This window comes from Monocercomonoides exilis, assembly GCF_001643675.1.
Source record: "Monocercomonoides exilis strain PA203 chromosome Unknown scaffold31-1199392, whole genome shotgun sequence".
In the NCBI taxonomy this organism is placed as follows: domain Eukaryota; phylum Preaxostyla; order Oxymonadida; family Polymastigidae; genus Monocercomonoides; species Monocercomonoides exilis.
In genome coordinates this window covers 812250-834559 of record NW_027150576.1, presented here as the reverse complement: position 1 = coordinate 834559, position 22310 = coordinate 812250, and the positions used below count along the sequence as shown (strand labels likewise).

The following is a 22310-nucleotide window of genomic DNA, read 5'->3' as shown; positions in this document are numbered from 1 at the left end:
TCAATAATAAAAAACTGTGAAAAAACAGGATTGTTCAAACAAAAATCTCAAAGTGTGAAAATCTGTTTGATAGATGCTCAATTTATCAGTTCCAACAGTTCTTTGAAAATTGTTTTGATGACATTTAACTCACATGCATATAACAGCTCATCAATAATGATTAAACATTCAAATTTAACATTATTTTGTTCCTTGATCTTTCAGTATGAGAAATACAATCATCCAATCACATGTTCAGACGGATCTGTCCATATGCACAATGTTTCTGTTATTTCATTCGACAGTAAGTTTTTTCCTCCTATGGTTTTTTCTCAGGATGATAAAACTTCAATAGAACTTGGCTTTTCACAATTTTCATCTTTGACTGTGTCAACAGATTCAAGCATCCTGAGAGCTGGAAGATGCTTTTTTGAAAAGATTGAATTTTGCTCTTTTGTTAATATTAGTAACAATGCGCTCAATCAACAACATGAAACATACAACAAATTATGTGCATTAAGTAACATATGTGATTGTTCTGTTGTTTCCTCTTTAAACACGATGGAAGGAGGAATTTTTTGTGCATCAAAAAGATCTCAATCGTTCACGGGAAACAATTGTTCATTTTTCAAAAACAAGAGATCAGATAGTGTTCTCAAAAACACATCGCATATTGATTCAACGATTTTTTCAGATTTTTCATATTGTGAATGGGTCGAATGTGAAGCTGCATGCGGAGGAGCGATTTATATGCATAGTAACAAAACGACATCACTCATTGTTTCAAAATGTTCATTTTTCAAGTGTAAAGCAAATTCCACATTTGGAGGAGGCATTTATGCTGTTTCAATAGCTGAATGCTATGTTCAAAATTCGAACTTTTCTGAATGTTCATGTGCGATGCTATCCTCTGATGGTGGTGGTGGCGGAGTTCAAGTGATTAATATTTCAACTCAACTTTTTTGTATCAACAACATTTTTCAAGACTGTGTTTCCAACAATGATGGAGGGGGTTTGGGCATTCGAAGATGTTTCTCTCTTATTTCAAATGATAGCGTTCAAAATTGTATTTTCAGTAATTGTTGTTCTGTTGGATATGCATCTGGAGTTGGAGGAGCAGTTGAGCATTGGGAGCCCTCAGATAAAATTTCGTTCAAAAATTGTTTATTCATTTATTGTAGTATCGTAAGAAACACTGGAGGTGGATTGGGAACGATTATTACTTCTAAGAATAATGGAACGTTACTTAGCTTTTGTTTTTTTCACAAAAATAAGACTCCTGAAAGTGGCATCGATTTATTATTATCAGATGCTCAAACCAATCCAATTGATTCAACCTGTTTCACTTCAACAAAAGAAAGAACTGTTGTTGTTGCAAACAATATTGATAAAAGCGAATGGCTTAACAATTCTGAAGGACGAATCAGATTTGTTTCTCCAACACTTACCCAACCTCAGGTTGAAAATTCAGTGTTTTGCGGATTGAATGAAAGTTGTGCATGCTCGACAGTCAGTCATTGCCTGTCTCAAATGATTGAGGGTTTTGTAGAGGAAATCAAAGTGTTGAGTGGAACAGTTGTGGAAGGAAAAGGAGTTGATGTTGGGGAGAAAACAATCACTGTGAATGGGGTTTCTTCAGCTGGTTCATCCATTGAAACAAAATTTGAATCAAATGGACTGAGTCTGTTTTGTGTCGGAACAGGGGAATTGAGTGTGAGCGATCTGTCGATTGTTCACAATACATCGTTTGAAAACAACAGGCAATGCAGACTGTTTGAGGTTGAGGGAAATGGGTTGATGGATGTGAAGCGAATGAACATCTCGATGGATGCAGCTCATTCAGAAGAGAGGAGCATTCAGAACTCACTTGTGAAACTGGAGGGGGGAGAATTGAAGATGCAAGATGTGAGATGGGAACAAACATTCAGCACCACAAGTGTGATATCTCTGCTTCAAGAATCATCTGTGACATTGTCTCTGGATAAATGTGTGCTCAGCAACATTGTGAGAACAACAGCAGGATCATCGCTGATGAGTGTGGGTGAAGGGTCACATTCGATAACTCTTGAAGGATGCACGATTGATGGTTGTGGAAGTGAAGACTGTGAGCTTGGAGGAGGAATGATGGCTGAAATGGGGAATATTGGTTCATTGAATGTGAAAGGAGGCATTGTGAAGAACTGTTATGCATCAGCCACACAAGGGAGAGGAGGAGGGATTGGGCTGAAAGTGAGAGACATAAGTGCAGACTTTCTGATTTCATCAGGATTTGAAGGGAACAGGGCCAGATGGGGAAGTGACATTTTTGTTGACTCAATCGATCTGGAATCAACTGCAACAAGTGAGAAGATCACTTCATTGACAGCTTCATTGGAAACAAAGAGCAAGATGCAAGGATATGAAAATGGGGATGAATCGTTTCCAATTCCACTGTGTATCTATTTGTGGAACAACTTTTCAGCGCCAGCGTTTGTCGGGGGAGGATCATTGAGCCATGATTTCTCGAAGTGTGGATTTGAAGAGTTTCCGTGTTCATCCATTTTGAAGGCAGTGTCACTCCACTTTGAAGGGAAGAAAAAGGATGTTGCTCTTCTTGAGCCATTTGTCTTTGAGGAGGAATTGGGGTTGACTTCGAATGAATGGAGCATTGCATCCAAAGAGAATGAGATGAAGTGTGATGTTTCTGATCAGAAAGAGGGAGCTCAAAGTGGATTGATTGAAAACACAGTTTCTGTGTGTGTGACTGGCATTGTATTTTCTTTGAAGAAATCACTGACATTTCATGAAAGTGTGTTTGAGTGTCATTCAGGGAAGCTTGCACTGAATGGATGTGGGATGGAAGGAGGCACTGAGACTGTTTCGACAGTGTTTGTGAAGGCTGTTGGAGGGGTTGTGGAGGTGAGTGAGTTTGGATCAGAGAATATGAAAATTGGAGATTCATCGATATTTGTTGTTGAAGGGAATGCAGAAAGTGTGCCTTCGATGAATATGACGAAAAGCAATTTTGGAGTGGTCACATTTGGTGATGGGTGTGTTGTTGAGTGCCACGAGGGGATTATTGAAGAGATATCAGGATGCACATTTTCATCGATCGCTCGTTCACAGGGAAGTGGAGGATGCATCAGCATTGTGAACAATAAGGATGATGATGATGATGGAAGAGATTTCAAAGTGAAAATAGATGACTGCACATTTGAAGGGTGTGCTATTACTGGAGAGGAGGGAACTGAGATTGGAGGAGGTGCACTATTTTGTGAAGCATCTTCAGAAACGAATCTGTTGATTAATATGTGTTCGTTTTATTGTTGCAGAGCACCATATGAAGAGGGAAGTGTTGGATATGGAGGAGGAATAATGCTGAAGATACTGAGAGAAGAAGAAGGAAAAGCTGGCTTTGTGATATCCTCACCTGTTTTTTCATCTGACAAACCAAACAACGCAAAATATGGGAAGGATCTGTTCATTTCATCTCCATCACTTGCCAAGAGTATCAAGAACGAAACACTTCCATTTGTGAAAGACAGACTGGAGTTGCTGACAGAAGATTCGATGAAGGGGTATGATGGAGAAGACAAGGAATGTGCAATCCCGCTGATCTATTTCTGGAAATCTGTTGGATCGAGTGTGTATATTGCAGAGGAAGGAAACAATGTTGTTGTGTGTGGGTTGTTGGAGTATCCATGCCGATCTGTTGATTATGGAGTGAAGCGAGGGAGTGACTTGGGGATTGAATCAATCGCAGTTCAGGGGATTTGTGATGTGAGGAGTGTGATTGAGATGAGTGGGATGAAGGTTGAAGGAACAAATGGTGAGTCAGATAAAATCCAATTTGCTCAAACAATTGAAGGGAATGGGGATGCTGTTGTTGAATGCAAAGGGGTTGTTCAGTTCAGTGAATTGGGGATTCTGATTCCCAGTGCCTTTGACAACGGAGCAAATATCCTCATCCAGACAGGTTCAGATGCAATCAAAACGAGTGTTATTGGATGCTCAATTCACGCAATTGGCAATGCTGAAAGTGCGGTGTCATTTGTTCTGATCAGTGCATTGAAAGGAATTGTTTCGATTGAAAATACAGAAATAGCTGGATTCTCAACGATGCATGAGATTATGAGCATATCAGCTGATTGTGTGACAACCATGAGCGATGTGTCCTTTGAAGATATTTCATTGAGTGGGAAAAGTGCTATTGCGATGAGTGAAAGTGTGATTCCTGGAAGGGGGAATGATAATGAAGGGGAAATATGGAATATTCTGTTTGATCAATGCACATTTGCGAATGTGAAGCACAACGTGACAAGCAACCCTTCGTTGCTTTGTTGTGACATTTCAAATGAAGTGAGATTGAAAATATGGAATTCGACAATTGACAATTGTGGATCGACAAGTTCTCATGAAGGAGGAGGGATGTTTTTCCTTCTCGAAGAGAGGGGGAGACTGGAAGTGAATCACACAAATGTGACAGGGTGTTTCTGCTCGAATATTGGGAGAGGCGGAGGGATGTTTTTGAAATCACAAAGTGTCTCACAGAAGGCATTGCCATTTGTGCTGTCGAACATCACATTCCTTCGGAATGTTGCATCGAAGGGGAGGGATGTGTTTGTGAAGTGCACAGACCTTGATTCTCAGATAAGTGAGTCACAGTTCCTGATAAACTTCGGGGAGCCATTTGTGAGGGAGCTGGCGATATGGGGATGCACAGCAGACAATTATGGGGATGAAGAGGATCTGCTGAGGAGAATGTTCGGGTTCAGGAGTGAATTCATATTTGTTTCATCGATTGTGGAGAACAGCAGCGACAGCAAGCAGTGTGGGGAGATGAAGAGCACATGCTCATCGCTGAATGTTGGGGTGAGCCACATCATCCCATCGGATTATTCGCAGCTGTTTGTTTGGAATGAGACAGAATTGACTGGTTCATGCTCAGCTGAGAAGGTGACGATCAAGTCGATGGAGGCGAGCAGGAATGGAGAGATAAAAGTGAAAGAGATTGAACTTGGAAGTGAGGGTGTTGTGAGAACATCAGAGTCTGTTCGATTTGAGAATGTGTCATTTGTTTTTGGTGGAATGGGGAATATTGTCTGCTCGTGCTTGATGCACCAGCTGAATGGATCTCTCATTCTGGAATCTGTTTCATTCTTGTCAGAGAGCAGAACAACAGAAAATACACAGATTATTTTTGACTTTTCTCTGATTGTTGTTGAAGAAGGGTTGTTTGAGGCAGAAAAGTGCATCGTTGGCCACTTGAGCTTCTCGAATCCTGTATTTGAGATATTGAGTTCTGAAAGGGCAACATTTGAGGATGTGGGAGTGGATGATGTGGAATGCAGGAGTTCGTTGATTGAATGTGGGAAAAGTGAGAAAGTGAGCATTTCGAAGCTTGCAGCCACAAACATTGAGTTGGAAGAGAGAAGCCTTATATCACTTGAAAACAGCCACTCATCACTCGTTTTGTCATTGATATTATCATCATTCACAAACATCAGCCGATCGAGTGATGGGTCTTGCATTGTTTGCACAAGTCAGCCGATGATTGGATTTGAGATGTGCAACTGCTCTTTTCACGAGTGCACATCAGAGTCACCAAAGGGGAGCCAGGTAACGATAACAAATGCAAACAAAATGTTAATCGATTTGTGCGTGTTTGAGGGGAATCTGGAAACAGGAACAGAAGTGAATGGAGTTGCTGATGAAGTGTGCAAATGGAATGGGTCAGTTGTTGACTTGTCGATGAGTGAAGCAGTTGTGAGAGACACCACGATTTGCAACTCATCGAAGGGAGGGATGAGTGTGAGTGGAGGATCTGTGACGATTGAGAAAGGGGAGTTTGTGAATAACAATCCTTCGATTGTGAATTACCAATCAGTCAGAAGAAACATTATTTGCTTAAATTCTGCCTCACTGACAATCTCCAGTTTGAAAGGAGGTGATGGAGTGAAAGACAATTCATCACTTTGGATTCTGAATGAAGGATGCAATTTTGAAGGGATTATTTCTGAAAGAGCATCCCCATTCTTCATTCCAGTCCTGGAAAATGTTGAAGCAAAGGAAGTGGGAGAAGAAGTGGAGATTGTGTTCAAAGGGAAGGAGCTGCTGCCATGCAACTTGTCATTCATGGTTGTGAGGCAGATGGGAAAAGAAAAGCAGATTGAGAAGCATGGATTTGATGAAAGTGGATATGTGTCAGAGATAGAAGTTGAAGGGAGACTGTCGAAAGAGATGATTACGGAAGCAGGAGAAGGGGTGGAGGTGAGCGTGTGCATTCTGTTTGGAGATGGAAATAATCCATCATCAACAGATTCTTTCATTGTGAAGAACAAGAGCGAATCAAAAACAAATGGAGAAGGAAAGCTTGTTGAAGGAAGGAAAGAAGGGAAATCATATTGGTTGTTGATTGTGATTGTTCTTGTTGTTATATTATTGATTGTTCTGATTGTATCTGTTGTTTTGGCTATTCGATGGAGGAGGGCGAAGAATGAAGCGAAAGATCTGAGAGAGATTGTGAATGACACAGTGAAAAAGGATCCAAAGGCATTTGAGATGGTGACGATGGAAATGTCACCTGAGGATCAGTGGAGGAGAGCAAAGAGGGAGGCAGAGAAGAAGAATGAGGAGAGGATGAAGAAGAGAGTGTATGAGAAAACATTGGGACACTCCGAGTCATCAGAGCATTTATTGAGTGAGAGTGGATCGACAGAATACATCCTTGGAAGGGACTCAGACAAGATCCCAGAATGGATGTTGGAGAAGGTTGATGAAACAGAAGAAGAGACAAGAAAAAGAACACAATCTCCATCAATATCTTCGACATGTTCAACTGATTCAGATTCAACATTTGTCCGAGGTGAGGATCTGTGTCCAACTACCTCATCGATGTCGAATCTTGTTGATGCAATGGCCTGCTCATCACCTCATGAGAAGCTGATCGTGGATCTGAGGGATTCACTATTCATGCTGCTTCATGGGAGGAATAAGACAAAAGAGATGGCGATTGGGAGCTTGAAAGAAAGAGAACAAACAGCCGCTCAAGTGTTGTTCTGGGTTGCTAACCTCGCACTCCACTCTTTTGAGGAGATGGAAAACCCACTTCAGTCGTTGGCCAATCTGAGCCCACACATTGTTCTGTTCTCAGAACACATGGTGATTTGTATTGTGATGCACTCTGACTTATTGTCAGATGATGATTCAGATTCATCCTCCATCTCATCATCAACAGTTGTGACATCTGCCAGTGATGATGGTGATGACGATGAAAGTGACTCTCTTCCCTCATCAGCATTTGAAGAGGATGAAAATGCTTTCAAAAAAGAGTGTTTGCGATGGAAGGCGCCAGAGCTGCAGATGAGCAAGAAGATGGGGGCGACAAAGGAGTCGGTGGTATTCTCGATTGGGATGATGGTGTGGGAGTGTGTGACGCTGGAGATCCCGTTTGGGGAGTATGAGGGAGTGGTGGCAGGGCAGAAGATAGTGAATGGGGAGCGGCCGAAGGTGGAGAAGATGGGAGGGAGCAGTCTTCGGGAGTTGGAGGAGAAGTGTGTGGCGCAGGGGTGGGATGAGCGGGTGACATTGGGGGATGTGAAGCGGGAGCTGTTCATGAAGATGCCGATGGGGTCGATGTTTGTGACGGCATCAGACGCGTTGGATATTGGAGATGGATCGAGATGTGAAGAGGCAGACAGCGAAGACACAGATGGGAGCTTCAGTCGGATGGAATGAAACGATGATTTTTTTCATTTGAGAAATGCATTTGGGAAGCATGAAGAATTGAAAAGTGGAGCTGGGAGAATGTTGGATGAGAAGAATCGAATGTTTGTTTGAAAGCAATTCCTTCCTTTGTTTGTGTCTCGTTGGGAAGAAAAGTGCATTGCCATATCACATTCATGCTTTCGGGAGTGGATTGTCATTCGCTGCATTCTTCGTCCCGAGCCATGGTGAGGCTTTCACTTTCTTCCTTTGGACAACTGGAGTTTTCCCAATAGGCACACACCTGGTGATTTCTGTTTCAAATTCAGTATTATTGGGATGTTCTTTTTTTCGTTCACATTTGTAATTTTCAACAGTTTATTTTTCTTTCACACAGTGAGAATGCAGAATGGGAGGATGCCAATCATCTCTGTTATCTGTAAGAAATAGAGTTTGATAAAAGGAAGAGTGAACAATGCATTCATTCAAATTGAGTTTTTTTTTTTTTTTTTTTTTTTTTTTTTTTTTTTTTTTTTTATGTTTTGAAAGATTTTTGATTCACTTCTTTTCATTAACCACATCAAAATGTTTTGAAAAATAGAAAATATGACTTTTTGGAATTAAAACTTTGTTCATTTGTTACGGGTAATTTTTTATCAAATTAAAAAAATGAAAATGAAAATATCTCATCTTCAACATTTAGCAATAATTTAAAGTTTTCAAACATTTTCAGTTTGCAGAATGAAAAATCTTTATTAATAGCTTGTTTTTTGTTTTTATCGTTCATATTTTTTTATATAATAACAACAAAATGGCTCAGTAATGATCACATTCATTTTTGTACTAATTTTTATGATTATATTTGAAAGAGAAAATGGTTATTTCACTTCCTTCTCTTGTATTTATGAGAGCGCCACGTTATGGGTTAGTCACCCAGCTGATTAAAATGGCACTTAATGAAATGGTGAACAAAGGAGCAAATGTGAATTTTTAAAAGGGAACTGACACTTGGCAAATTGAAAATTATTACAAATGCAGTGAAAACACATGTTTGAAACAAGAAAGATACAATTTAATTAAATTAAATGTTTTTAAATGCAAACTGTAAAGAGAAGGAATTATAAGTGTTGATTTTTTCCCACATTGTTATTCAGCAATGACGAATTTATAAGGGAATGGGATATCTTAGTTGTGGAGGGAGTAGAGAAGGAAGTGAAATAACCATTTTCTTTCAATCAAAACACAAGCGTTTTGATTACAGAGAAAACATTTATTACACTTCCTTCTCTTGTATTTATGAGAGCATCAATAATTGGGAAGGTTTGATAATGTGAATTAACTTGAACAAACATCCTTTTCTTCGTGTTGTTTCTTTTCCATTTCTTTTCTTCTTTGAGATCTTGTGCGGATAATGAATTCAATCTTAGCCTCGCTGATTACTGTCTGTGAAGCATTGTTTTCTTCTGTGTCCTCTGGTTCTTCAACTTTATCTGTGTATGCAAATACTGTTTGTTGTTTTTGATCTCCGTTTTCACATATTTCCATTGTTGGTATTTGCTCTTCTGAGTTTGAACTGGAATTTGTTTCGGAATCGGATTCCGCCTCAGAATCTGAATCGGACTCTGACGCAGTCCCACTTTCTTCAGGTTGGAGAATAGTTGAATTGCATCTTGCTGTCATGTGGGCCAGCTTGCTTGACACATCTGATTGGACGTAATGCTTTGTGATGGCGTTGCTTCTAGGAGAGAGTCTGGTTAACTTAGCAATTTGGGCTAATGGAATTTCTACCATCGTTAGCGCAGTGATTGACGCATGCTTCAATGAGTAATGCCCGAAAAACTTCGGAATCCCAGCATCCTGAAACATTTCGGCTGCATAATTACGAATCTTTCTCACAGAAAGGGTTTGATGAATTTTCTCATCTATGAATAGTGAAGTTGCATTTGGCTGAGATTCTTTGATTCTGTTCCAATGTTCCTTAACTGAAGCTGCTGGACACACAAGCGGCTGTTCTTTTATGAACGGGATGATAATATCTGGACGTTCTGCTGATGTTTTTAATGATGAATCGAGTTTTATTGAATCGTCTCCAATTGTTGAAATCTGCAGGTTTATCCTTTCCAACTCCGTAAATCGACAGGCGGAGAACAACATCCATGTACATATTGCCTTTTTTTGTCTATTCATGAAAGTCAAGATTCCTGTTCTTTCCTTATGATGTTATTTTCTGCAGCAGGAGTTGGGGGTTCCAGATCTCTGGTTTGTCTCTTTTTTCCTGTTTTCTGATCTTCGGAATGATTTTAATAGTCTTTGCATGAGTGCAGATTCTCCCAGTCCTCGATTGAACAGTAATTCTGAGATGAGCGATAATGCAGCGCATGTTTGTCTGAGCGTCGAAGACTTCGTGCCTTTGTCTTTCAGGCTAATGAAAATGGAAGCACATTTTTCAACCCACTCACTCCATGATTCGGGTGGTTCTCCTTTCCTATTATCTTCCCATATTTCACTAAAACGCACATATCAATATGAATATCCTTTCCATGCGTTTTCGGCAACGCTATTTTTGCTTTCATCGATCACCCTTTCGGAAAATCCCTTTGAAAAGAGCATTCTCCGAAACCATTCTTCTCGGTGTGATTCTCAGGATTGATAAGGACTATTCTCATTCTGCCTCGCGGTAGGCTTGATTCCATCCGTTTCATCCATCTTCCTTCCTTCAAAACCTGGTTCTGTTCTTTCCATCTCCATTCGAAGTGTCTCGATATTTTTATCAGCGGTTCCCATATCTGCCCTCTCCAATCTGGCATCAGAAGAAAAACATGTGCATTTTCCTCTATTGATTTTGCAATCGCTGGGACTATTAGTGGAATCTGCTGATGGGCTAAAATAACACCTCTTTGCCATGATTGCTGGAGTCCGTCTTAGTTGAGTGTGCTTCCAGGAACGCACAATCGGTCCGCTTTCGTGTTCTCGTTCGTTGCGAACGCATCCAACGTTATTTTGAAATTGAGGTTTTCCGTGATCTCGTTTGACTCTTCTTGTTTAATGGAGTAATCTCCCTCTTTCTAGCCTGGATAGAGCATCTGCTCTGACATTCTTCGTCCCTGGCAAGTGTTGGGCTTTTATCTGAATGTGATTGTTCTGAACAAATGTCTATATTTTCATCAGCAACTTCCTGAGGTTTGTTCCTGCATTTCATCGATTGACATTGAAAACCGCTGTTGTATTGTCTGATCTGATTAGCAATCTACAGACTTTGTTCACCTAAAGAAGGTTGTTGAAATGGCTGAGTGCTCGACTGGTTGCATATAATTCCCTGTAATTCGAGCTCTGGCATCTCAATTTCCCTGGAAGCGATTGATGAAAATCGTATTTCTTGTTGTTCATTTGAAGAACCGCTCCCATAGCTCTCTCTGATGCATCTGTCGTTAAGGCTGCTTGTGGCAGGAATAATGGGCAAAGCTGTCTCGGTTTGTTCGCATTCAGCCTCGTTATCCATTTTTGAATACTCGGAAGGATTGATGGGTTGATTCTCATCTTTCCTTTCCACACCACCTTCTGATCATTCTGTTCAGCAGCATGTACATCGATGGAAGAAGGAGTGAAGCTTCCTTGATAACGAAGCGAGTTGCACTTAGCTTGCCAATGAACGATGTGAAATTTCTCACTCTTGTTTGCTTGCATTTCAGTGCTCTGCGCCTCCATCTGTAGCATTCTTTGAGCAATTCTTTCTTTCTGTCTTTCTCTAAAGTTACGGTGAGGTTGGAAGTGTCCCATGAATATCCGAGGAATGAAAAACAATTTGATTGTTCTATGTGGCTCTTTTCCAGATTAACAATTAGTCAAAGTTTCTGAAATAGACTTATAACTTCTTGTGCGATTCTCTTTAGTTCTTGCTTGTCTTGATGGAGCAAGACAATGTCGTCTAAATATGCGACAACTTTCACCTTCCATCTTTCCCGAATGAAAGCAATGACCTTTCTCATTATTTTTGTGAATATTCTTAGAGAGTCCTTGTAACCGAAAGGCATGCTGGTGAAGCAATAAAATTCTTTGTTGAATTCGAATCTTAGAAAAGGAGTGAAATCCTCGGAAACCTTGATGAGATAGTTCACTTGGCTTAAATCCAGTGTGACTGCGAAATCTCCCTTCTTTATTATTCTCTCCATAGATCTATGGTTCTCTTGTTTGAAGTGAATAGTTTTTATCGTATTGTTTAACCTCCTGCAATCCACAATCTGTCTCCAGCACCCGTTCCTTTTCCTGACTTCAAATATTGGATTGACAAATTTCACTTGGTTTTGGTGATTTTCCTAAGAATTCCTGTTTTCACTTGAACTTTTATCAATTCTGCAAAGGCTTCACTTGCTTCTTGTGATTGCTCCGATCTCCTTTTATTTTCCTGAGAATTGATAAGGATTCAACATGCTTTGGCACTCCTCCAAACCGGAACAACTCCTCTTTTGATCATCTTTTTCTCCTCCCACCATTTTCCAAGCCTTGACAAATAACGCTGTTTTTCTACCAATTGTTAAGTCGTGTTTTATTGAGACTTTGTATTGTCACCAGAACTTCCTCTTGAATAACCTCTTGAAGCGCTGTTTGTGATAAATGATCGTCTTGCGCTGGTCGTCCGGGGCCAATCTCGAAAAAACCGATAATTCCTTGTTCCGCTTTGAATTCCCATGGTTTGTTTCTTCCTTGCATATGAATTCGAAATACTTGCCAATCCCCATCTTAATTTTAAGGATGTTTTCTTTGATTCTTCTAGAATATCTTTTTGCCTCTGAGTTAACAGCGATGATGAAAACTCGTCTTTCATTTTTTCTGCTTCAGAAAATCCATGTAGAGCTTGTATTCTCACGTGTCGAGTTTCTTTAAGAGCTTGGGCTAAAAGTTAACATGAATCTGCTATCATTTCTTTTGTTGTGTCTTCTGATTTGGTATTAGAGCATGCCGAGATAAGTAACTTTATTGCTGGATAAAGATATGTTTCCGTCCGTTCCGCCACACGATCGAGTGCGTCTTTCCAAAACACTTTGGATCTTGTAAATGGTGGTGGAGCATTCTGGATTAAAGGACTCAAATCTTTATCTTTCAATAATAATAATGCTTCGTTAATTTTATTCTCTGGTGGATGCATATCGTAAAGTGAAATTTCTGGTGGCTGTCCAAATATTTCCATGAAAGCTTGCTGCAAGGAAGAATCTCCTTCATCTTCTTCAATTCGTGTTGGATCTGTCCGGCCATCAAGCTCCGACTAAACGCTTGATTGGGAAGCGGAATAACTCCCTGCTATTGAGGGAATTGCACTCGGAGGGCAACCAGTCAGCGGAGCTGCGCAAGGTTCGGTTGCGAGTCCGGTTCCCATGAAGATGGTCGATATGTTTCCTTTTGAACAGCGATCGTGACTGACCCATAACGTGGCGCTCTCAAAAATATAAGAGAAGGAAGTGAAATAAATGTTTTCTCTGTAATCAAAACGTTTGTGTTTTGATCATTGAAAAATAAATCAATAAATATCAACGTTCTTTTTACAAAAATAATCAAAACTATTGATTATCGAAATATAATCTTTTTTTTCAGCAAGGAGCAAAAGTGAATAGCAAATGAACGATGATTCTTATATAAATTCTGAAAAAGAAAAAGAAAAACAGAAAAACAACTTATTCTAATATATTCATCAAGGACCGAAAACAGCCTTGATGATGAAAACAGTTAATAGTGTTGTACAATGAAAATATTTAAAAACAAAAAGGAAAAATACTTAATATAGCTCATTTGGCGACAACAAACAAGCATATCAATAAAAATACAAAACATCAGCTTAACTGGTTTAACTTATGAATAAAATCAAAATAGAAAAATAATAAGTATGCAACTTTTCTTTGTCAATATGCATCAACAACAATCACTGAATTCACTCCTCCATTTATTTTTAGTTGTTCCGAGATCTTCTCTTCCTGACAACAACAATTGCAATAATCACAACAACCACCACAACCACCACAACCACAATAGGAACAACAATAGCAACCACAGTTCCTGCACTCATCATCTTCTTCTTTTCTGGTTCTGGTTCATCTTTCGGTTCTTTGTGCTTAAGGTATTTCTCATACACATCTTCAAGATCACCACCTTCTTCTTTTGCCCCCACAATCCATCCTTTATTATCATCGTTGTAATCCTTCGCAAACCCAAATGCATCTTCTTGCTTGCTGTACTCATCAAAGTCTGGCGCAATAATACACAACGATGCAACCGATGAATCTTTCCCTTTGTTGTCACCAAACTCAAGTTTGCCTTCACCCGGAAGTTTCAAATTACCAACCGCATCTTTCACTTCAATGAGAATAGCTCCTGCCTTTCCACTTGCTGCTTCACATGTTTTGAATGAACATTTTTTATCTCTTCCCATTTCCACTTTTGAACCATTATCAACCATCTTGATCATAACACCCGCAGACAATCCCTTCGATGATTTCACTTCATTCATGGTCAACCCTTCTATTTGAACACTCGAAGCTTTATCAGCGGCATCAAGAATGTTGATTGCTGCTCCGTCTGTCATACTCACTTTATTGATCTCAACTGTATCAAATTTGACTGAAGAGGATTCGCTAATAACAAACAACGATTCTTGGAATTTCACTTCATTATTGCCCTTGCATTCAACTCCACTCATTGTAAGTTCTCCTGCTTTCACATAAACAAGATGGATTTTTGCAACTTTTTCATCATTACTGGGTGCAACCGGCTCTGGTTTCACAAATTTGCAGTTCACTAAATTCAACTTAGCATTTTCACAGTCTGCAACGATCAATGAATGTGGATCGGTATTTGATTCCTTTGTCTTATCCAATGACAATGGGAATAAGAAGGAAATTCCTCTGAACTCAACTTCACTCTTGCATGTGAACAAATGACTGTCTGATTCAACATTGCAATCGATCTCCACTTCTGTTTCTGATTCTTCTTCATTAGCTTTGGTTACGCCCACAATCGTTGTCAATGAAAATTTCTCAAGTGTGACAGCTGCAGCTTTGAATGATTCATTCGTTTTGATGATGTTGATCTTGAAGTTTTCTCCTCCAACACCCACTCCAAACAATTTGTATGCTGAATCCAGTTTTTCTTTGGGTTGTCATAGCTCAATCCATCTTTGGAATCATCTGTTGCTCCTTCACTGACATACACATTTGTTATCGGATCAAAATACACTTCTGTGAAATCAACTTCATTTTCATTATCAGTTCCTTTTGCAACAACAAAGCATTTATTTGTTCCTTTTTTGTATCCAGATGCAAAGCTTTGCTTCATCGCTTTTGCAATGTCTCTGTGAAGGCTGACTGGCACATCCAAATATAATCCTGTGTTCTTTTCAGCATTCGAAGTTGCATCTGAATCTGAAACCTTGCATCCAGTAAATTCTAAATTGGTTCCTGTTTCTGGCCATGTCAGTTCATCTGCATTTGTTACGTTTTTCAACTCCAGATATATTGCTCCTGATTTCCCCTTTGTACATGTGCAATTTTCAAATTTTGTTTTTCCGTTATCTTCAACTGAAATGTGCTTCCTGCGTGTTCGCTCTTAACAAATAATGCTCCAGTTGTTGCAGTTGTCTCATTTTCCGATTTGCATTCTGTGAATGTGCATGTGTCCAATTTCACTGAAATAGCTGCGTCTGTATTTCCAACAATTTTCACCACAGCACTATCTTTTGATGTGATCTTCTTCAGATTCAATGATGTCAATGAAACAGTTGTTATTGTTCCATCAACTAAAAATGGTGTTGTTGAAAATTTCACTTCGTTATCCGATGTGCATTCGACTTTATTCATTGTCAGTGTTCTGCACTCACTTTCACAAGATGGATTTCAACTGTTTCATCACCAGTATTTGTTATCCCATCTGAATTGGCAGCTGGCGTTGGTCTCTTAAACTCGCAAGACTCAATTGTTAGAGAAACTGATTCTGGTTCTGCATTTAATTCATTTTCTGCACTTGCAACTGCGTGAATCAATGCAAATGGTCCTGTTCCATTTGAATCAGATCCATCATCATCTTCTTGTTTTGCTGAAAGTCAAAAATCAAATTCATGAATGTCACTGTTTTAGTGCATGTGAACAGATCTACCGCAGTCAATCTCTTCGATAGTAATTCCTGTCTTTTGAAAACGTCACAGCTTCGCTTATGGGCTGCTTGGTTTGAGTTTTCATTTTCTTTTAATATTTTGATGGAAAATTTCCTGGCCCTTGATTTCTCTAATAATTATGTTGAAAATGGTTTTCCTTTGTTCCATCAGCGTCATTCGCTCCACTTTGAACATATGCCCATGTGGATCAAATATACTGAAGTGAAACAATATCTTCATCTTCATCAGCTCCTTAGCTGCAACAAACCAGTCATTGTTTCCACTTTTTTCATATTTCGGTTTCTCTTGAACTTTCATCTACTTCCAAAAACAAAATGAACCAGTTTTTGCACTCAACTGTCAATTTTCTTCCTCAGACCGATTTGCATTTGTTATTTTTGGCATCTATCAGATTACATTTCACAGAAGTAATGTTGTTGCTGCATTTAAAAATGTTTGCTTTCCTATTAAATTTGCCATTGATTGATCACTTTCAACATACAATGCCCACTTGTAGCATTAGATGCTTCTTCTGTTGATTTACACAGGTACAACATTCACTTCAATACTCACTTGCTTTTCCCATACTTCACACTGACTTATGTTATTAATGTCGATGCATCATGTACTTGTTGTTTTGTCAACAAACGGAGTGGTTGAAACTTAGCAGGCATATCACTGAAGATATTAACTTCACCTTCATCCACCACCAGATGAATATTGGCTGTTTCTGCTGTTGACTAACACAAGGCAGATTAGGTGACAGTTTGTTATGGAAGAGACTGAATGAAGCTTCGAATTTGCAATCAAAGAATGTTACCCAAGCTCATCAGCCAGATACATTTCAGTGATAACGATATATAAACAGATATTGAATGTCACATTTTGCCTAGTTAACAGCACCTTTTCACAGTAAGATATGTACAGTTTATTTTTAACCAGTCTTGTTTTCGCCAGACCCGATCATTAATGAAACGTTTTCAATTCGCAGATGAATTATCATCTGCTTTATATGTGATGATTCATCCATTTCATCATTATTATATGCATCTTTTCAAAAGATCAGTTCATTTTCTTGAACAAACACTTGAAGATCTGCATATATGGAGACAACTGCAAAATACAAAGTCAGAAACATTTTCACTGATGTTCTTTTTTCAGCAATCAAAGATCTACGGACACATTGCACAATTCTTATATTTTCGAGTTTGCACAGTCTTTTTGAAATCATTTATTTTGGACGCAATATTTGTAAATACGCGTTCTCGAATTTATTTCAAAAAGACTGTGCAAACTCGAAAATACCAAAAGATACGAAGTATGTGATAGACCATAAATAGCAATAATGATTGTGCAATTAATGTGTCCGTAGATCTTTGATTGCTTTGAGAAAAGAACATCAATTGAAAATGTTTCTGACATTTGTATTTTTGCAAGTTGTGCTTTCCATATATGCAGATAACGAAGAAGGTGTCGTTAAAGAAGTGTTTGTTCAAAGCGGGAAAAATGGAACAAATGGAACGCCTGAAGATCCTTTTGGAAAGATTGGTGATGCATATAATAAGCTTAATGATGCAAATGAAAATGGATACATCATCACAATTATAAAGCAAGATGATAATTCATCTGCATTAATTGCAGGAATGAATGCATTTGATAAAAACGTTTCATTAATGATCAGGGGAAAACAAACAGAAAACAAGACTATTGAGTTAGTGGAAATAAACTGTACATATCTTACTGATGTAAATAATGAAAAGGAAAACAAGGATCTGTTCACTTGTAAGCAAAATGTGACATTCAAGTATCTGAAGTTTATATATCCGTTATCACTTGGAAATGTATCTAATGATGGAAGCACATTGGCTATTATTCATTTGGTTGCAAATTCAGAAGCTTCAATTCCAGTGTTGTCTGATCTTTCTTCCATGACAACAGATACAAACAAACTGTCACCTAATCTGACAATTAGCACTTGCCAATTTGTTCGTCCAACAGAAACAGAAACAGCCAATATTCATCTGGTGAAAGTGGATGAAGGTGAATTCAACATGGAGGCAGTATCTTTCAGTGATGATAACAACACTGCTAAGTTTTCAACCACTCCGTTTTTGTTTGACAAAGCAACAAAAGTCACATTGATTGCATCGACATTGAATAACATAGAGTCGAGTGCAAGTGCAGTGGTGAAGATTGTGGGAAAAACAAGTGAGAATATTGAAGTGAATGTCCATGGGTGTACATTTACCAATTGTAAATCAACAGAAGAAGCATCTAATGCTACAAGTGGAGCATTGTATGTTGAAAGTGATCAATCAGATAGCAAATTTAATATAGGAGAAAGCAAACGATTTTTAAATGCAGCAACAACATTTACTTCGTGTGAATGTGCCAATGGGAAATCAGGTGGGATATATCTGAAGATGCCAAAAATAACAAATGCAAATCAATTGACATGGTCTGAGGAAGAAAAATTGACAGTTAGTGGGTGCAAAGCTGGTTCAGATAAACAGACGTTTTTGTTTTTGGAAGTAGACAGTGGAAAGTTCAAGGAAATTGCCGAAGAGATGAAAAAGAAATTCGCCAAAAACTATGTGGAAGGAACAAATGACTGGTTTGTTGCAGCTAAGGGAGCTGATGAAAGTGAAGATGAAGATATTGATTTCACTTCAGTATATTTTGATCCACATGAGGCATATGTTCAAAGTGGAGCGAATGACGAAAAGAAAGCTGATGGAACAAAAGGAAAACCATTTTCAACAATAAAAAAAGCTTATGAATTATTAGAGAAATCAAAAGGGCCAGGAGAATTTTCCATCAAAATATTAAAAGAAAATGAAAACTCAAACCAAGCAGCCCTTAAAGCAGAAGCTGTGACGTTTTCAAAAGAGACAGGAATTACTATCGAAGGAGTGGTGGAAGCAGAGGAAACTGGAAACGAAGCTGACACTAAAGTTGAGATTGACTGCGGTGAAGCTGCCAAGGCAGATCTGTTCACATGCACTAAAACAGTGACATTCATGAATTTGATTTTTGACTTTCCAGCAAAACAAGAAGATGATGATGATGGATCTGATTCAAATGGAACAGGACCATTTGCATTGATTCACGCAGTTGCAAGTGCAGAAAATGAATTAAATGCAGAACCAGAATCAGTTTCTCTAACAATTGAGTCTTGCGAGTTTAAGAGACCAACGCCAGCTGCCAATTCAGATGGGATGCTTTCAAATACTGGTGATGAAACAGTTGAAATCCATCTTGTGAAAGTGAGTGCAGGAACACTGACAATGAATAAAGTCGAATGCACATCGGATAACGAAGTGAAATTTTCAACAACACCATTTTTAGTTGATGGAACAATAACAACTGTTTCATTGACATCATTGAATCTGAAGAAGATCACATCAAAAGATAGTGCTGTGGTGAAAATTGTTGGAAATACAGACGCAGCTATTTCAGTGAAATTGGACACATGCACATTCACAGAATGCAAATCGGAAAATGAGACAACTGCAACAACTGGAGCATTATTTGTTAAGAGCGAACACGCAGGAAGCACATTTTCAGTTGAAGATAACGGAAAAACAAAATTTGAAAATTGCACATGTACAAAGGGGAAATCAGGAGCAATATATCTGGAGTTGAAAAACGTAACAAATGCAGATGAACTGACATGGCCAGAAACAGGAACCAATTTAGAATTTACTGGATGCAAGGTTTCAGATTCAGATGCAACTTCGAATGCTGAAAAGAACACAGGATTATATTTGGATGTGCCAGTCAGCCTTCACAGAGACATTGCAAAAGCGATGAAGCAAAGCTTTGCATCTGGATACAAAAAAGGAACAAATAAATGCTTTGTTGTTGCAAAAGGAACTGATAATGAAAATGAAGTTGATTTCACAGAAGTGTATTTTGATCCGATAACAAATGTGTATGTCAGTGAAGGAGCAACAGATGATTCCAAAGATGGATTGAGCTATGACAACCCAAAGAAAAAACTGGATTCAGCATACAAATTGTTTGGAGTGGGTGTTGGAGGAGAAAACTTCAAGATCAACATCATCAAAACGAATGAATCATTCAAAGCTGCAGCTGTCACACTTGAGAAATTTTCATTGACAACGATTGTGGGCGTAACCAAAGCTAATGAAGAAGAATCAGAAACAGAAGTGGAGATCGATTGCAATGTTGAATCAGACAGTCATTTGTTCACATGCAAGAGTGAAGTTGAGTTCAGAGGAATTTCCTTCTTATTCCCATTGTCATTGGATAAGACAAAGGAATCAAATACCGATCCACATTCATTGATCGTTGCAGACTGTGAAAATGCTAAGTTGAATTTAGTGAACTGCAAATTTGTGAAACCAGAGCCGGTTGCACCCAGTAATGATGAAAAAGTTGCAAAAATCCATCTTGTTTATGTGAAAGCAGGAGAACTTACAATGAGTGGAGTTGAATGCAAGGGCAATAATGAAGTGAAATTCCAAGAATCGTTGTTTGTTATTAGCGAATCCTCTTCAGTCAAATTTGATACAGTTGAGATCAATAAAGTGAGTATGACAGACGGAGCAGCAATCAACATTCTTGATGCCGCTGATAAAGCTTCGAGTGTTCAAATAGAAGGGTTGACCATGAATGAAGTGAAATCATCGAAGGGATTGTCTGCGGGTGTTATGATCAAGATGGTTGATAATGGTTCAAAAGTGGAAATGGGAAGAGATAAAAAATGTTCATTCAAATCATGTGAAGCAGCAAGTGGAAAGGCAGGAGCTATTCTCATTGAAGTGAAAGATGCGGTTGGTAATTTGAAACTTCCGGGTGAAGGCAAACTTGAGTTTGGTGACAACAAAGGGAAAGATTCATCGGTTGCATCGTTGTGTATTATTGCGCCAGACTTTGATGAGTACAGCAAGCAAGAAGATGCATTTGGGTTTGCGAAGGATTACAACGATGATAATAAAGGATGGATTGTGGGGGCAAAAGAAGAAGGTGGTGATCTTGAAGATGTGTATGAGAAATACCTTAAGCACAAAGAACCGAAAGATGAACCAGAACCAGAAAAGAAGAAGATGATGAGTGCAGGAACTGTGGTTGCTATTGTTGTTCCTATTGTGGTTGTGGTGGTTGTGGTGGTTGTTGTGATTATTGCAATTGTTGTTGTCAGGAAGAGAAGATCTCGGAACAACTAAAAAATAAATGGAGGAGTGAATTCAGTGATTGTTGTTGATGCATATTGACAAAGAAAAGTTGCATACTTATTATTTTTTCTATTTTGATTTTATTCATAAGTTAAACCAGTTAAGCTGATGTTTTGTATTTTTATTGATATGCTTGTTTGTTGTCGCCAAATGAGCTATATTAAGTATTTTTCCTTTTTTGTTTTTAAATATTTTCATTGTACAACACTATTAACTGTTTTCATCATCAAGGCTGTTTTCGGTCCTTGATGAATATATTAGAATAAGTTGTTTTTCTGTTTTTCTTTTTTTCTTTTTTCAGAATTTATATAAGAATCATCGTTCATTTGCTATTCACTTTTGCTCCTTGCTGAAAAAAAAAAGATTATATTTCGATAATCAATAGTTTTGATTATTTTTGTAAAAAGAACGTTGATATTTATTGATTTATTTTTTCAATGATCAAAACACAAACGTTTTGATTACAGAGAAAACATTTATTTCACTTCCTTCTCTTATATTTTTGAGAGCGCCACGTTATGGGTCAGTCACGATCGCTGTTCAAAAAGGAAACATATCGACCATCTTCATGGGAACCGGACTCGCAACCGAACCTTGCGCAGCTCCGCTGACTGGTTGCCCTCCGAGTGCAATTCCCTCAATAGCAGGGAGTTATTCCGCTTCCCAATCAAGCGTTTAGTCGGAGCTTGATGGCCGGACAGATCCAACACGAATTGAAGAAGATGAAGGAGATTCTTCCTTGCAGCAAGCTTTCATGGAAATATTTGGACAGCCACCAGAAATTTCACTTTACGATATGCATCCACCAGAGAATAAAATTAACGAAGCATTATTATTATTGAAAGATAAAGATTTGAGTCCTTTAATCCAGAATGCTCCACCACCATTTACAAGATCCAAAGTGTTTTGGAAAGACGCACTCGATCGTGTGGCGGAACGGACGGAAACATATCTTTATCCAGCAATAAAGTTACTTATCTCGGCATGCTCTAATACCAAATCAGAAGACACAACAAAAGAAATGATAGCAGATTCATGTTAACTTTTAGCCCAAGCTCTTAAAGAAACTCGACACGTGAGAATACAAGCTCTACATGGATTTTCTGAAGCAGAAAAAATGAAAGACGAGTTTTCATCATCGCTGTTAACTCAGAGGCAAAAAGATATTCTAGAAGAATCAAAGAAAACATCCTTAAAATTAAGATGGGGATTGGCAAGTATTTCGAATTCATATGCAAGGAAGAAACAAACCATGGGAATTCAAAGCGGAACAAGGAATTATCGGTTTTTTCGAGATTGGCCCCGGACGACCA

The 22310-nt window shown here is 38.6% G+C and overlaps 4 protein-coding genes across 4 annotated transcripts; 2 read left to right on the top strand and 2 right to left on the bottom strand.

Moving 5' to 3' along the window:
- Window positions 1-979: 979 nt before the first annotated feature.
- On the top strand, window positions 980-7695 carry MONOS_17787 (uncharacterized protein; the record flags this gene model as incomplete). The annotated part of the gene is made up of 2 exons (XM_067870740.1): window positions 980-991; window positions 1255-7695. The coding sequence occupies 2 exons, from the start codon at window positions 980-982 to the stop codon at window positions 7693-7695; spliced, it is 6453 nt and encodes a 2150-aa protein (XP_067724957.1).
- Window positions 7696-8997: 1302 nt separating this feature from the next.
- Window positions 8998-9816, bottom strand: MONOS_12003c2 (uncharacterized protein; the record flags this gene model as incomplete). The annotated part of the gene is made up of 1 exon (XM_067864584.1): window positions 8998-9816. One exon carries the CDS (start codon window positions 9814-9816, stop codon window positions 8998-9000), a length of 819 nt encoding a protein of 272 aa, XP_067724956.1.
- A 3784-nt stretch (window positions 9817-13600) lies between these two features.
- MONOS_17786 (uncharacterized protein) lies at window positions 13601-16114 on the bottom strand (the record flags this gene model as incomplete). Its single annotated transcript, XM_067870739.1, has 5 exons — window positions 13601-14703; window positions 14772-15177; window positions 15258-15442; window positions 15556-15738; window positions 16015-16114. The coding sequence occupies 5 exons, from the start codon at window positions 16112-16114 to the stop codon at window positions 13601-13603; spliced, it is 1977 nt and encodes a 658-aa protein (XP_067724955.1).
- Window positions 16115-17205: 1091 nt separating this feature from the next.
- Window positions 17206-20988, top strand: MONOS_12005 (uncharacterized protein; the record flags this gene model as incomplete). The annotated part of the gene is made up of 1 exon (XM_067864586.1): window positions 17206-20988. The coding sequence occupies one exon, from the start codon at window positions 17206-17208 to the stop codon at window positions 20986-20988; it is 3783 nt and encodes a 1260-aa protein (XP_067724954.1).
- Window positions 20989-22310: the final 1322 nt, after the last annotated feature.